Here is a 16,278-nt window from a genome sequence, read left to right on the forward strand (position 1 = left end):
GGGTCTCCCCCAGCCATCAGAATCACCCTCTCCAACAACAGGATACCCTTGACACCTTCATCCTTTTCCTCCAAAATTCTGCTCTCCCTCACATTCCTCTATGACGAAGCTCTTTAAAACAAAGCCTGGTTCTTAGCTGTCAACCAACCAAGCAACAAACAAAACTAGTTCCTTTTTACTTGAGGGCAGTAAGGACATCGTGGGCAAACCTTCCCAGCTGGTGAGTGCAAAATACACTTATTGTATCCTGTAGGGGTGGCAAAGAAGGCGAGGGGAAACTGTGCCTCAGCACTAAGGCGATCCAAACGTATGTGGCCGCCACGCCACATTAAGGCCGACGCTCATTGCACCTGGGAAGGTATGTGCCGCGTTCCCCAAGGAGGGCTGGGGTGGCAGCTGCAGCACGGCCATGTCTCAGGCGGCAAACCCGAGGGGCTGGTGCGGGCAGGAGGCTGTCGACTCAGGCCGGCCCCAGGTTGGCGGCAATGCCCACCCACTCGGGCAGGAAGGCTGCCTGGGCCCGGAAGACCCTGCGGAAGTGGGAGCCAAGCCGGGTGAAGTTGGCCAGGTAGACGGTGTCCCCGCCAGCCAGGTAGGCGGCCCAGAAGCCAAAGGTGCCGATGGTCATGACCGTGTGGTTGCACTGAGTGAGCAGCGCCAGGTCCCGCGCTGGCGAGCCCTGGAGGCCGCTGCCAGCAAAGGCCACGTCTCCACGGGAGGCGTCGATGTTCTCCCGACACCAGGCCATGTCGTCGCTGCTGACCACGAAGACCGGGGAGCGGTGGCGGGCCCGGAACCAGCCCAGGGCCTCTTGCAGGTACCCCCGGTCGGCCACCACGCCCTTCCACACCCGCGGCATGACGTGGACGTAGTCCCCCCGGCGGACATGGACCCCCACGAAGGTGCCCGGCCGGCTCCCGTTCACCCGGAGCCCCCGCAGGAAGGCCTGGGCCTCCTCCCGCACGCAGTCGTGCAGGGTGAACTCCTGGAGGATCTCGGGGCGCAGGTGGTGGTAGAAGGTCCAGGAGCAGGGGTAGCCCGTGAGGCGGACGTACTCGCCTGGGATGTGGCGGTACTCTTCCTCCATCCAGTCGTTCAGGGGGTAGTTCCTCCAGCGGATCCGGCTGGCCGCGGTGCTGTGCAGGACGGGGAGGGTGATCCTGAAGATGGGCGCGAGCGTGCTGTGCGTCCGGGCCGGGATGGAGGCCGGCCGCCCGTTCAGCTTGGCCAGCGCGTACAGCGTGGCGTACTCGCCCATCTGGTTCCCCAGGCGCCCTTGCACGTTGACCGTCCACATGCCCCCACCGGGGAGGTGACCGGGGACCAAGACCACATGGGCCGGAGAGGCCCAGGGGGACGGCAGCAGGGCCAGGTGCTGGTGGCAGTGGAAGATGGCCGATGCCACGAAGATGACGAAGAGGAAGTAGACGCCGGCAAAGGGAGGGCGCGCAGCCCAGAATCGCCCGATGGCTGTGGGGAGGAGAGAGAGGGCGTAAGTCAAGTGGGACAGCTGGGAGGATGTGAGTCTCCTTTGCTCATCCCTCGAGTCATTCATTCATTCATTCATTCATTCACTCCAGCCAAGCGTGTTGCATGAGCTGCATGGTGTGGACCCCACAGCACAGAGGTTGCAGCCTTTCCGCCTGGGTGTGAATCAGGCTCCCCTTCCTGGTGCTGCGTGACTTCAGGCAAGTTAATCAACCTCTCCGAATGTCAGTGTCCTCACCCCTTATACAGGGATAATTAGGATGAACCACTGGAAACTGCCCATTTTACCTATGCAGTCCTCCGACATGATTCAAAGGAGACAGTATTTGGTGCATTCTTAGAACAGTGCCTGGTAAACAGGAAGTGATCTGAAAGGGCTACACAATGCACACGGCACCGTACAAGGGGCAGGAAACAAGAGGTGAAGAAAAGGAACGAGAATCCTTGCCCCATGGAGCCGACAGTCTCTTAAGGGGGTGCAGTGTGTGCAGTGGCGCCTCCTGAGAGCTTGGCAACCCTGAGCCCCCTCTAAATGCCCTAAGCAGATTCGGCAGGCAGTGGGCCCCACCCCACCCCTCCATCTCCCCCTTCACAGGCCCCCTTAGATTTGGGGTTCTGCAGGCTTGTCTCAGCCTGTCTCCCTTCCCATTCCAGGGTGCCTCACTTTATCAGCCTGACGGCTTTGGGAAATCTGGAAACTCTTGGGCTCTCTTTGAATGCTACGTGTGATCTCCTCCACAGGTCAGCTGGGGGAGTCACCCTCCACTGGGTGGACGGGCAAGGCCAGGCTCGCAGCCTTAGTTTCCAGAACAAATCAAATCTACCTCTGAAGCCCTCTTCTCTCTGAGCTGGTGAGAGTTTTGTTTGTCCCAGTCCGTCGCTACCACACACCCTGCCCAACTTGGGAGAGCGTGGGCTTCAGCTGGCCAGGGTGACCGGTGGGTTCTTAACAACTTATGAACAATTGGACCCAAATTTTCATTTTGCATTGGGACCCCAAACTCCTTAGCCCGTCCTGCCGCCCCGCTCTGCCTCTTCCGTGAGGCTCCCGAGTGCCCTCTCCTGGCTGATCGTCAGCCCAAACGGCTGCATCTCTCTTAACCCACCACCCCACGGAAACCAGCAAAGCCCGCGCTTGCGTGGGGCCTGCGTGTGCCCGGACTGCGCCCCAGTTCTCAATCTCCTGGTCCACAGCTCCTTACTGGCAATTCTAAACATTGGTGGTGAACCCCAACCCCAGCTGAACTCATTTGGGGGCAAACCCTGGCCCTGAACGGACCTGCAGCTTTTTGTGGATTTTACTTCTCTTGGTGTGAACACTCATGTGCTTTCATGCAGAAACAGCAGCATGTCTGGTGCTACTGAAATATAGAAGGTTCTGGAATGCATCCAACCCAAAGAGTTTCAGATAGAGACCATGAGCCTGTCTTGGCTCATTTAGTTCTCGTGCTGTCCCCCGGGGGGGAAGGTACATTTTATCCCCTTTCAACACGTGATAAAGGCACAGAGAGATTAAGCAATGTGCTCAAGGTCACACAGCTAGTAGAGAGGTGGAGTCTGGATATGAACCTGTGCAGTGTGGCTCAGGAATCTGCTGGGGGAGAGCAGTGCCCTCCTGGCACACAGGGGACACAGGCTCTCTGCTCAGCGGGCAGTGGGGTCTGGCAGCTCCGCCCCTGGGGCCCTCTGGGGCCCCACTGTGCTGAGTCCCTGCAGAGCTGTGCCCCCACGAGGGCAAAGGTCCCCAACCCTTGAGGAACCTCCCCCCAAAAAGCCTCCTTCCCAACGTGAGAACTGTTTCTTGTCTGCTCTTGCTGCTTCCACCCCCCACCCTCGGTCCCAGGCACCCCAGGGCTAAGCCCCTCAGACAGCTCCAGCTTTTAACAAAGGTGAGGAGGAAAGCACCTCTCCGGGTAGCATCAACTCAAGAAACTTCCTGTTCGCAGGGCAGGAGGACAACACAGCAAGACCTAAATGCTCTTCCTGAATTTTCTCGGGCAGGAACGTCAGCCAGGGGGGTCGCCCCCGCCTCCTCAGACTCAGCCCAAACATCCCCTCCTGAGCGGGGCCTCCCAGGCCACCCGTCCCCAGCCTTCCCCCCTCTACTTTTGCTCCAAAGCACTTGTCACCCCCTAATGGTGCACAGTCCGCGCCTTTGTAACTTGCTGTCTCGGATGATGTCTCCCTCTCTAGATCGGAGCCCACCAAGGGCAGGGCTGTGGTGTTTGGATCACAGGAACTCAACTGATACCGGCTGAACGAATCCGTGCGACAGATACTGCAATCCATGACCCTGTCCCTCAGAGCTCTGCAAAGGTCTGCTGAACCCCACCCCGACCCCCAGGTCCCAAACGCCCCTCAGCCTGCTGCGCACCCCAGGCGCCTCCGCCGAGCTCTCTGAATCGCTCCTGGTCCCTGCCCTGACCCCACCATAGCGGGGCCTCCTCCAGGGTGGAGCCCAGAACCAGACTGCTGAGTTCCTTCCTCGGCTATGCTCCACAGAACCCCTCTCCCCGGGGGCAGCCGACCCCCAAGTCCCTGTCAGGACCGGCCCACGCGGTGCTGCAATAAATGCTGGGGACACTCAATGCCGTCCCAGCAAATGCTGTGGCCCCTGTGCTGCCCGGCGGGAGGTAAATTGGAACTGCTATTTTTCTATTCAAAACCATTAAACTACTCCGCTAAGTGAGAGAGCTGACGGGAGACCCTGGGGAGGCTGCCCTGAGGTGAGCCCCTCCGCCTCCTTCCCCGTCTCAGACTCCGGCGGCAGCGGGGCGAGGGCTTTGGGTTTCTTGGCGGCTGGTCTGATCCTTCCAAGTGCAGACTGAAGATTTTCAGGGGCTTGAAAGCGGCTGACCTTAAGCTCATTTCCCGCACGGCTGACAGAAGGTTCCGGGGGAGAAGGGGCTGGGCCGGGGTCGCTGGGCAGAGGCTGGGCTGCCTTCGGAGGGGAGCCTGTCCCCCGGGGCAGGGGCGGTCTTGGCCCCGCGGGGCGCAGACGCCTCCGGCTGCGGCCACCACGTGGCAGGTGAGTGCGTGTGGAGGGGGGACCCCAACGCGGGACCCCCTCTTGCTGGCCTCCTACCTGCTGTGAACCTCCTAGGCCTCCCGGCCCGGGGCTGTCCGGGCTGTCCATCTGCAGGCTCCATGCGGCTGCCGAGAGGCCCCTCGGGGGTGACAGCGCTCAGGTCCCCGGGCGGCAAGGCTGGCAGGGGTCCCTGCGGGGAGAGCGGGCTGCGGTTGGTGAGGGGATTGGGGCGGGGGTGGGTGTGGGAGTAGGGGTGGCGTTGGAGTCTGCGGGCTTGGTGCTCCCGCCTAGAACCCCAAGGGCCTGGGGCTGAGAATAGACGCGCGCCACTCCAGAGAGCCCAGGGCGGCCGTGAAGGGGAGGGACACGCAAGGAGCCGCGCGGGAGCTGCTTCCTGGGCACAGGTTTGGCCAACGCCAGGGGCCCAAAAGGCTGAGGACCAGGGTGGGGCACAAAGAGCTGGGAGAATGGAAGCTTGGGTCCCAGGTGGACCCCATGCACCTGGGGGCAGGGTCCTGACGAAGGGTGTCGTGGGACCCCAGCTGGAGTCTGCTCCTTAATGTGGGGGAGGGGGATGTTGGGGAGGGGCACAGACCCCAGAAGGGCTAAGGGCTGGGGGAGCAGACATCTGGGTTCCCTAGTGGGAAGTAGCCTCCTGTGGACCCCCCAGTCTGGCTCCCCAAGGCATTTAGGGCCAGAAGGAGGCTCCCCCAGCACTATCCAGGCAACAGGAGCGGAGGGAGATGGGGGTCTTCAACACGGCTGGCACTGAGATTGCAAATGCCTGCCATAGGAGTGCAAAATGGCGCCGGGGAGACAGAGCGTCTGCAGATGGCAGTGGGGACTCGGGGGACATGAAATCAGGCTCAGGGAGATGTTATTCCCAGCCCCCTGGGTGCCTCCAGATTCGGAACCTGGGCGATGGGGCCCAGAAACCCCCAATCTGGAGCGAAGGCCTCAGGCGCTGTCGACCCCAGAAGGGAAAAGCTGGAGAATTTCAGAGCCAAGTCCTTCCTAGCTCCTGCCATTCCGGGGGCCTGGACTTCCGGCCCCCTCAAGCACCCAGTCCTCTTGCCCTCCTGCTTTCCTGCCTCCCTCCCTTCCCTCATCACCCACCGTCCCCAACATCTGTTGCCCCATCTGCTCTGGGGACACAAAGATGGGTGGAGAATGTCGAGGCTCTGATCTGCGGACCTGGGAGTCCAGGATGGTAGGCTGGGACTGGGGTGATCAGAAGGTCCTTAGAAAGCCAATGCTGGGGCCCCCACTCCAAGGCCTCCGGCTCTCTGCCCCGCAAGGGTCCTGCTATCTGCCCCACCCCAGCCCCCAGCCCTTTCCTTACCGCAATTCTCTGGGATTTGCACCCGGGTGGGAAAGGGTTAAGGGTGGAGGGCTGGGTGGCAGGGAGGCTCCTCCGTGATAATCCCCCTGCGTGCCCAGGGTGTGGAGAACACGGTTAGGGCCCCCGTGGGAAAGGGCCTGGGCTCCATCCCCGTGGACCGCGGCTCCCGCTTTTTGACCCCTCCCCCTCCCGGCGCCTGTCGTCTCTCACCCGGCTCTGCGCCCGCCTGTCCCATGCCCAGGCTCAGGGCTGCCCACCCCCTCTGCCCCTGCAGGGGGCTCTTCCTTAGGCCTGCGTCCCTGCTCGCCTCAGTCTGTCCGTGCCTCTCTCCCTTCTATTTCTTTGTCTGTCTTTCTGAGAGAGTCACCCTTGTCACCGCATCCCCCGCCTCCGCCAGCCCTGCTCCCCGCCTCCCCCAGACCCTCTCTGGGTTTCCGCACCTGTTGGTCTCTGGCGGTCCCGCTCGGCCCCCCTCGCCCTCTCCCCAGGGCCCCCTGCCCCTCAACACTGACGGATAGCTCTGGGGTGTTAAGCTATGGATTAGTTCAGGCAAAATTCTCGATTTTGCTTGCGTTCTTTCCCCTTTGGGTTATGTAAACAGTAATGCTCCCCAGATGGAACTATTTTCCTCGCTTAGACAGCCGGGAAAGGGGCTTGGGCCAGGCTGGGGAGGAATGCTGGGGCTCCAGACAGCCTCAGGAGCAGTGGGGGCTGCACGCCGGGTGCCCGTGAGGGGCAGCCTGAGTCCCCAGCCCGGCCACCTCTGCCCTCTCCAGGTGCCTGCGTCTGTGTGGACCATGCCCAAGACATTTGCCCTCTTGCTCCTCCTGAGCCAGACTGCCGCGGACCCCTGCTATGACCTGGGGGGCCGTCCCCGCTTCTGCCTCCCGCCAGTGACCCAGCTGGCCGGGGTGGCGGTCTCCTGCCCCCAGGCCTGCACCCTGTCCCTGGGGGCGGTTTCCAGCCCCGGTGCCTCCTGCAATGGCAGCCTGGCCCTGGCCCTGGGCGGCCCCTTCCTCCTGACGTCTGTTAGCCTGCGCTTCTGCTCCCCGGGACCCCCAGCCCTGGTCCTGTCTGTGGCCTGGGCCACTGCAGGTCCCTGGCGGCCACTGTGGAGAAGGCCTGCCTGGCCTGGGGCCTTGGGGGGCCCCGAGCGGTTGACCTTCCGTGCCCCACCGGGCCCTAGGGCCAGCATGGCGGCCAGCCACCTCCGTGTGGAGTTCGGGGGCCAGGCCGGGCCGGCAATGGCCAGCGTGAGAGGACGGTGCCAGTGCCACGGCCATGCTGCCCGCTGCGCCGCCCGCGCCCGGCCTCCCCGCTGCCGCTGCCGCCACCACACCACCGGCCCGGGCTGTGAGAGCTGCCGCCCGTCCCACCGCGACTTGCCCTGGCGGCCAGCCACGCCCTGGCACCCCCACCCCTGCCTGCGTGAGTTCTAGTACCCCCTCGTCCATCGCTGGGACCCACAACTCCCCAGGGGGGTCAGGGAGCTCCCCCCTGCCACTCCCCACCACCGCTTGCTCCTTGCTTCTCCCCACCCTGCTCTCGGCCGGGTCCCTCTTGTCCTGAACCTGGCGGCAGGTGGGTTCAGCCCAGAAACTGCCAGCTGCCCCCCCCCCCCGCCCACTGAGGGGCTCCAGTGTCTACTCAACACCTGATCATGACGACGATGACGACAATGATGTGACTGACGTTTCCCCAGCACCCAGCCCAGGGCCTGCTTGCCAAATGTTGTAGGGGAGCCAGGCGGCTGGACAGCTCCTGACAACTCAAGACAACCACACGGAGAAACGTTTATTCGTTAAATACATATTTATCCATCACCCACTAGGTGCCAGATGGGGATGGCTCTGAGACCCTTTTTTACAGGTGCAGACACTGAGGCTAAACCTGGGCAGTCGCTTGGCAGGATACAGAGATGGGCTGTGAGCTCTGGGGTCCCGGCTGGGGCTTGCCTAGCTCGTGGAGGGCCGTCACGCAGCGTTGTAGGGCAGGGGGTGGGAGCACGGCCACTCCCTGCAGGACGGCCTGGGCCAGACCCCGCTCCTCTGCCCGCCCAACGGGCAGCTTGTGGAAGCCCCTTAACCTCTGAGCCTCCCTCTCCTCCTCTGTAGAGGGCAGGGGCAGTGCTGCCTGTACAGGCTGTAATTAAATGAGCTGGTATCTCCACAAAGCCTCAGAACTAACCTAACGGGGCCCCGGCCCAAAGGGAGCACTGAGCATCTGCTCGGGTCTCTGCTCCCCAGGGGAGAAAGGCAGGGCCCCAAGTCTTGGGCCACCAAGGGGCTGTGCTGGGGTTGGACTAGGGGTGCCAGGCGGCCCTAGATGCGCCTCTGCTCCAAGCCGCTCCACCATCGGCTGCACAAACTGCTCCCTAGACCTTGCCCGCCCCCCTCCTCACCACAGCTCCGCGGTGCTTCCAGAGTCCGGCCCCTCCCCTGCTCTCCCCAGTAGGTCCCCCCCCACCCCCGCCATCCCTGCAGACTGAGGGGTCAGCTCCTCCTCCTCCTTCTCTGGCCTCATCCTGCAGCTCTGGGAGGGCGCCTGAGTGTGTCACTAGGCCCTGGGAGGAGCATCCCGACACATGCAGATGCGCTCGAGTGCCTTGGCTCCCCCCCCCACCTCTCTCGTTCCACGTCTGCCCCTTGCCCACCTCAGTTTCCTCATGTGGACCCACTTACAGGCCACCCCGCTCTTCTCAGCTCCCACTCTCCCCATCCTCCCAGCCCCCCTCAGGGACGGTGCGCTTCGCCCGGGATCTGCCCGCATGTGTCAGATCTGACCTTCCGCCATGGGGCGGGGCTGCGGGGCAGGGGACATTCACACAGCCTGCGGGTGGGGCAGGGTTTGCCCTGGGCCTGGACAGGGCCTGGGAGATGGGAAGACCATCCCTCCGAGGATCACCAAGTGCCCCCAGGCCGAGATGGGTTCGGCCCTCCGAGGTCCCACCTATGTAAGAGACTGACAGGGTTGTGGCGGAGAAGGGCAGGCAGGCTCGGATGAGCTTCCAGGGCTGAGCTGCACACTTGACGGAAATTGCCTGAATTGTTCCTGGCTCGTCGGAGTTTTCCAGAGGGAAAGTGAGGGGAAGGGATTACCTCAGCAGGTCATGAGCCACCCCAAGGCCTGGCTCTATCCACTAATAATCCGAATAGCATTGTCATCTCTGATGCCACAAAAACCCTGGGGGACAGGAATCGAGATTCTCATGGGACAGGGAGGAAACTGAGGCTCAGAGAGGGGGAGACAGCCATCTCGGCTCCCTCACCTTCCCGCCACACCACTGGACTCTCAGGATCTGCCAGGTCTTTCATACTATTTGGAGTCAAAAGCCCCCTAAAGCCAGTTCTCTCTAAAGAGTGGTCCATGAACTCCCATAAAGCACCTCGCTCTGGAATGCTTGCTGTACAAGCAGATTCCTGGGCCCCACCAAGCAGAAGTCCTGGGGTTGGGCCCTGGAATCTATGTGTTTCTATGTTTTATGTTTCCCAAATAATCCTGACTAATAAAGTTTGAGAGCCTCTGCCTTAGAAAACCTGATCCACCTCCCCAGGAAAATGCACAGGCTGTGAGCTGGGAGAGCAGCACTAGTGTGTGGCTGCTGTGAGCACAGAACTGGAGATCAGAGGGCCTGGGTTCAAATCCTGGTGCCAGCTACCCCCAGGCTGCGTTAACTTGGGCAGGTGACTTTACCTCTCTGTGCCTCAGTTTCCACAGCTGTGACACGGAGGCGACAACAGTGCCAGCCTCACGGAGCTGTGGTCAGGGTTAGATTTGTCAGCCACTTAGCACCTGGCACTGGCACACAGAAGCCCGGAGAGGGAGGGTACCTGCTGCGCCAGGTCCTGGGTACTGCACTGTGTCTACTTTATCTCCTTTGATCCCCCTACTGAGCTGCAGAAAGGAGAAATTGCCTCCTCAAGTAAGAGATGTGGACCCGGGTATCGGACTCCAGACCTGAGGCTACAGCCTGTACCCTGCTCCTCTTTATACACCCCCCCAGTTTCACGTGGAAGTTCACGAGGTTCACGAGGCCCCTCAGGCTTACCCAGTTCTAGTCTACTGCACCCATTTTAAAGATGAAAATGAAGAAGTTCTGGGATCCAGGTTTACCCAGAGACCCCCAGGCCATCTCTTTGACATCATCCCCTCATTTTATTTCCTTCCTAGGGCAGCAGGGAGAAAGTTGGGGACGGGGGCACGGAAAGCCCAGCCCTTATGGTCCCCTCACCCATCTTGCTCCTAGCCTGCTCCTGCAACCAGCACGCGCGACGCTGCCGCTTCAACACTGAGCTGTTCAGGCTGTCAGGTGGCCACAGTGGAGGTGTCTGTGAGCGCTGCCGCCACCACACAGCCGGGCGGCACTGCCACTACTGCCAGCCGGGGTTCTGGAGGGACCCCAGCCAGCCTCTCACCAGCCGCAAGGCCTGCCGGGGTAATTTGGGGCTGAAGCTGGGCCTGACTTGGGAAGGAGAGAGGACTAGACTCCTGGGGTGAAGGAGAAATGGGTTGGGGGACTGTACTCCTGGTCCAAAGGGGGAAGGGGCTGGGAATAGGGATGGAGCCTCAGGGTCCCAGACACAGCACACCCCTGGCTCTTCTCCTTGCGCAGCCTGCCAGTGCCATCCCATTGGCGCGACAGGAGGGGCCTGCAACCAGACCAGTGGGCAGTGCTCCTGCAAGTTGGGGGTCACAGGCCTCAGGTGCAACCGCTGTGGTCCTGGCTACCAGCAGAGTCGCTCCCCCAGGATGCCCTGCCAGCGTAAGTCCTGAGTGGGGTGGGCAGGACACCACCCAGGGGGGCAAATATGGTGGTGGCAGGTGGGAACTAGGGACTGGAGGCTGATCTCCAGGTCCCTTGGGGAGGAAGGGACTGCAATTCCAGACTCCTCAGTCTTAGGAGGAGGTGCTGAGGGTTAGACTCCTGGGTCAGAGGGCAGAGGTGGCTGGGCTGGACTCCTAGGTCCAGGAAAGGAGCTAGGGGCTAGACTCCATGTCCTGGGGGAGGAGAGCAAAGGTGCCTGAATTCCTGGGCCTTAAAGGAATCGGCACTTTGGATCTATAGATTCCTCAGTGAGTGGGTGGGAACTCAGGGGCTCAATTTCTCCTCCGGTCTCTTGCACAGGAATTCCAGAGGCTACAACCACCTTTGCTACAACCCCTGGTACATACAGCTCTGGTAAGACAGGCTGGGGTGGGGTTCCTGGGCAGCAAGAGGGATCAGGGACGGCCTAATTGGGCTCATAGGTAAAGGTTCAGAGGGGTGGCCCATTGAGCCCAGGGCCAAAGATTCGGGTACTGGGGGCAGAATTCTGTGGTCCAGGCCTCAGGAGCCCACTGCAGACAGCCCGACCCTCCCCAGACCCTCAGTGTCAAAACTACTGCAAGACCTCGGACACCAGGGTGCACATGGGCCTTCGGAGGTACTGCCAGCAGGACTATGGTGAGTGCTGGGGAGCAAGAGGGCAGATGTCCTGATGCCTGCCTCCAAGCCACTCCCTTCTCCAGCCTTCAATCCCCTTATCTTAAATGGGAAGGGGGTGAGAGATTCCTCATCTAGGATCTGATGGGACAGAAGACAAATTGGAGAGGCTGGGGGGCAGTGGGTGGAGGGGGTTGCTACCTTCCTGTATCTGCTGTTCCCCCATGTTCTTGGGCTTGCAGAGTTTCACTGACCATCTCCTACAGCCTTACATCTCTGAGGGAAGGGGTGGCATCCTGGAGACAGAAAGAGAAAGGAGAACTGGTTGAATGGAAGGGACCCTTGCCTTATCCTGCCAATCTCAGCCCCCTTCTGCCTCCCTTCTGGGCCCAGACATTTGAGGCTCAGCTCCTCTCCCCTCTCCCCATGATTCAGGTGGGGGTGGGGGCACGGCTCCCGTAGACACCCACAAATCTAGGAGGCCACCTCCAGCTACTTTCCTCAATGGCCTAGGACTCCAGATCTCTCCTCTCTCCCATCAGAATCTGGCCACTAGTACCGTCAGGCTTAGAGGGTGGAGCTCCCTTCCTATTCTCAAGTCCCAGCAAGGACAATACCCCTCCTTCTCCAGGGCCCCACTCCTGACACCTTCTGACTACACCCACTAAAGTCCGTGGACTTGCCTTCCCCCAACTCGCCACCTTTATTGTAATTCCGGGATTTAGCCACCAAAGCCCCACTCTCACCACCCGCTGAGGTCCTTTCTGTTAGTCCTCCCCCTCCAGAGGACACCCAGCAGCACAGGCCCTTCCACTCGCAATCCCCGAGCCCCTCCTGACAGGCCATAATCCCCGCTTCCTTAAATCCCTCCCGGACTTTACAGGAGTCCCTCCAACAGGCCCCACCGCACGGCTCAGGGCCCGCTCCCTGAATTCACCACCCCAAAGACTCGAGGCCCTCCCCACCAGGCCTGAGAGCCCTCCACGGGACCGGGCTGACCCCCGAACCCCCATCCCACAGTCCTCCGCGCGCAGGTGCTGGCGTCCGACGAGGCGGGCCCGGAGTGGCAGCGGCTGGCGGTGCGCGTGCGGGCCGTGTACAAGCAGCGGGAGCGGCCCGTGCGCCGCGGTGGCCAGGACGTCTGGGTGCCCCGCGCAGACCTGGCCTGCGGCTGCCTGCGCCTACGCCCCGGCGCCGACTACCTGCTGCTGGGCAGCGCGGCCGGCGCCCCCGACCCCGCGCGCCTGGTCCTCGACCGCCACGGCCTGGCGCTGCCCTGGAGGCCGCGCTGGGCCCGGCCGCTGCGGCGGCTGCAGCAGGAGGAGGGCGTCGGGGGCTGCCGCGGCCTGCTGCCTCCAACACCGGGTCCCCGCGCCCCAGCGGTCGAGCCCGGGGGAGCGGCCTGGGACCGGAACCAAAGCGCCGGAAGGCCACCCTAAGCCGAGCCGGCCCCCTCGACGGCACGTCGCCTGGAGGGCGACCAATCAGACGCCGCGGAGCTGCTGACGTCACCAGGCATGCGCCGGCGCTGCGCAGGCACGAGGGAAGTTTAAACAAAAGGCGGCAAATGGCAAAGTGCAAACAGAACGCTCGGTCCTGGCCGCCCCTCCTTTGGTCGTGCCCGGGGCAGCTGCTCTCCACAATAAAGTCTCAAATTTTAAGGGGCGTCTGGGGATTCCTGATGGGTGCTGGGAAGGCCTAGAAGGGCCAAACGAAGAGGCCTTGCGTAAATCTAGAAAGTCAGAGCGTGGTTACCACTCCCCGACACAATGGGCCATCCAATGGAGAAGCGGGCAGCACGTCACTGGGTGCAAATCAGACTTGTGTTGCCTCATGATTGGCCAAAAGCCTGGGGGGGGAGGCATTCCGGAAAAGATGGGAAATATGACAAAGAATGGGACAGTAGTAAAATCCCAGATTTAGGAACTTTCAGTTTACGATGGACCTCAGGATAGCTTCTAAGAAAGGGATAAAAGGATCTTGAGTGAATATCTGAAGAGGGTTCTGACTGGGATTTATCTGATCTTGAAAGGCTGCCTAGACCCTGCTCTGAGAGAACAGCCAATTAGGATCCACGGATTATTGTGATGTCACTTGGTGCTAAACAGAGTTCTATTCCTAACCAACAGTTGGGGACCTACACGCTGGAGCTATGGGCCTAAAAATGCAGGAAGCACTTCGAAATGGAAGATTGTCCTGGGCTAGGACCTTCCTTGCCAACCTGACTTCTATTTCCTTCACCCACAACCAACCATACAATTCCAAATCTGGGCAGTCTTTGCACAAGAATTACTGAGGGAGTAATCTGAAGGAGTCTCAGAGGAAGGGATATGACTTCAGATCCATTTGGACCTGGAGAGCAACCCCGTTCCTTCCCTGTGAGGACAGTGGGGCTCTCAGCCAGTGGGGAGTCCAGAATGGGCCATGAGGTCATAGGGTACTAGGGAGAGAGGATGTTCCCCTCCAGTAAACGTTCCTGACATGCTCCTGGTGAGACTGAAAAAGGCAGGAAATAGCCTCCAGGGGGGTTTCCATTAGTCAGGTTAGTCTTAGCTCTGTTGGCTTCACACAACACACGTCCTATAAAGATCCGCAAGGGGCTGTTTTCCAAATAGTCACTCAAGGACCCGGTCAACACCATCTTGTCACTGCACCAACTGCAACCCATGCCATCCTTGATCACCATGGCAGGGAGAGAGAGCAAGCACTGAATGGCCCCCCACACACAGTTAAATGCTTTGGCACAGGAACAAGTCGATGGTCAGGACTTCTCACATATTCCCACCCCATTAGATGAAGGTGGGAAAGAGTCCTCTCAGGAGTGCAAAAAGAGAGAAACCCTTGCATTAGCTTTCCATTGCTACCATAACAAATTACCACGCATTTAGCAGCTTAAACAACACACATTTATTATCTTAGAGTTCTGCAAAGGTCTCACTGGGCTTAAAGCAAGGTATTGGCAGAAGTTCCTTCTGGAGGCTCTACGGGAGAATCCGTTACCTTCCTATTCTCAGCCTTTAGAGGCTGCCCACCTTCTTTCGCTCCTGGACGTGGAGAGCAACCTGTTCTTTCTCTGAGAGAATAGTGGAACTCTCAGCCAATGAGGAGTCAGGCTGGCCCATGATGTCACAGGGTGCTAGGCAGAGAGAATGGTGCCTGACCACATCCCTGACCACCCTAACATAATAGCATTGTCCTCCAATCATTCTCTAATCTTTTGCGCTGCTTTTTCCTTGTTAGAATTTATCATCACCTTATAAATTAAATACGTGTCTATTTGTTTACTATGTCTAGCTCTTCCACTAGAACATGAGCTCCATGGGAGTAGGGACTTTGTTTTGTTCACATCTGTAATCCCTGTACCCAGGAAGTTTCACACACACAGAGATTTTCAGTTAATATTTGTTAAATGAATGAGTGATCTTTCAGTCCCACTGAATCTGAAGTGGTGCCTCATGTCATCTGAATAATCAGGATTCACAGTGTTCCAGTTTGCTAATGCTTCCAGAATGCAAAATACCAGAAATGGATTGGCTTTTATAAAGGGGGTTTATTTGGTTACAAAGTTATAGTCTTAAGGCCATACAAGTGTCCAAGCTAAGGCATCAACAATCGGGTACCTTCACAGAAGAATGGCCAATGGTGTCCAGAAAACCTCTGTTAGCTGGGAAGGTACATGGCTGGTATCCACTTGCTCCCAGGTTGTATTTCAAAATGGCATTCTCCAAAACATTGTTCTTGGGGCATTTTGTCCTCTTAGCTGCAGCTCTTCAAAATGTCACTCTCAGTTGTTCTCAGTTCCTTCTGTTTGTCAGCTTTTTATATGGCTCCAGTGATTTAATTCAGACCCACCCTGAATGGGTGGGGCAACACCTCCATGGAACTAATCCAATGAAAGGTCTCATCCACAGTTGTTTGACTCCCATCTCCATGGAAATACTGAACCAATAGGTTCCAACCTAATCAACACCAATATGACTGGCCCCACAAGATTGCATCAAAGAACATGGCATTTTGGGGGACATAATACATCCAAACCGGCACACAAAGTAAACTCCAAGTAACAGTGGTTTAAGTCAGACAGATGATTATTTCTATCTTGCATAAAAAAGTCTGGAGAAAACCCAGGCACCAGGAATCTTCCAGCTTTCTTTTCTGACATCCTTAGAATGGTCCTTTCCCACATGGCCCAACATGGCAGCCAGTGCTCCAGGCATCACATCTGTATCTATGCTGTAGTATGGACAAAGGCAAACAGAAAAAGTCAAAGGATCCACACAACTGAGTTATAAAGATGTTTTCCAAAAACAGTCACACGAACCCTCGGTCTCATCTTACTGGCCAGAATTTAGTCCCATGACCACACCTCACTGCAAGAGCAGGTAGATGTGTAACCTGTAATGCAGGGTTGTCTTCAACTGAGCTAAATAGGGTATTCTGTTATCAAGGAAGGAGGGGAGAAAGGATATTGGGGGAATCAGCAGACCCTGCTTTACACCAGTCCCTTGGCAGATCAGAACCCACAGTATCATATGACATCACCAAGTGCTGGGCAGAGCAGCCTTTTCACATTTCCTGGAAAAAAGAGGCTAAGATTGGAAAAGGGTGATGTCCTGCTGCCCTGACCTCAGATTTGTGCCTGTTTCCCTCACTGCTGTAACCCCTGCCCCTAGGACATAGTAGGAGCTCAATAAATCCCTGTTGAATAAATTGGCAGATCCTATTATTATCCCCATTATAGAGACAAAGAAACTAAGGCTCCCAGGGGACACTCCACCTTGAGATGGGCTGAGATTCAAACCCAGATATGTTTGGGTTTGGCCAAAACCTCTAACCACCTCTGAGGAAGAAACTGAGGGTCAGGGAGGTGAAAAGACTTAGCAACACTCACAGGGCAAGTAGCTCAGTTCTCTAGAGCTCCACTATCCAATCCCACAGCTGCTATATTAGACAGCTAATATATTGAACACCTTGGGCCAGCCATATTGGACAGCATGG

The 16,278-nt window shown here is 58.8% G+C and overlaps 2 protein-coding genes across 2 annotated transcripts; one reads left to right on the forward strand and one right to left on the reverse strand.

Moving 5' to 3' along the window:
- Window positions 1–343: 343 nt before the first annotated feature.
- LOC119521419 (galactoside alpha-(1,2)-fucosyltransferase 2-like) lies at window positions 344–12,023 on the reverse strand. The gene is made up of 3 exons (XM_037819651.1): window positions 11,482–12,023; window positions 4,574–4,706; window positions 344–1,470 (listed from the first exon to the last, which is right to left on the reverse strand). Exons 2-3 carry the CDS (start codon window positions 4,635–4,637, stop codon window positions 461–463), a joined length of 1,074 nt encoding a protein of 357 aa, XP_037675579.1. The 5' UTR covers window positions 4,638–4,706; window positions 11,482–12,023; the 3' UTR covers window positions 344–460.
- Window positions 4,855–12,719, forward strand: NTN5 (netrin 5). The gene is made up of 7 exons (XM_037819206.1): window positions 4,855–4,920; window positions 6,635–7,286; window positions 10,105–10,293; window positions 10,471–10,620; window positions 10,984–11,037; window positions 11,221–11,301; window positions 12,301–12,719. The coding sequence occupies exons 2-7, from the start codon at window positions 6,656–6,658 to the stop codon at window positions 12,717–12,719; spliced, it is 1,524 nt and encodes a 507-aa protein (XP_037675134.1). The 5' UTR covers window positions 4,855–4,920; window positions 6,635–6,655.
- The last annotated feature ends 3,559 nt before the right edge of the window (window positions 12,720–16,278 follow it).

This window comes from Choloepus didactylus, chromosome 27 (assembly GCF_015220235.1).
Source record: "Choloepus didactylus isolate mChoDid1 chromosome 27, mChoDid1.pri, whole genome shotgun sequence".
In the NCBI taxonomy this organism is placed as follows: Eukaryota; Metazoa; Chordata; class Mammalia; order Pilosa; family Megalonychidae; genus Choloepus; species Choloepus didactylus.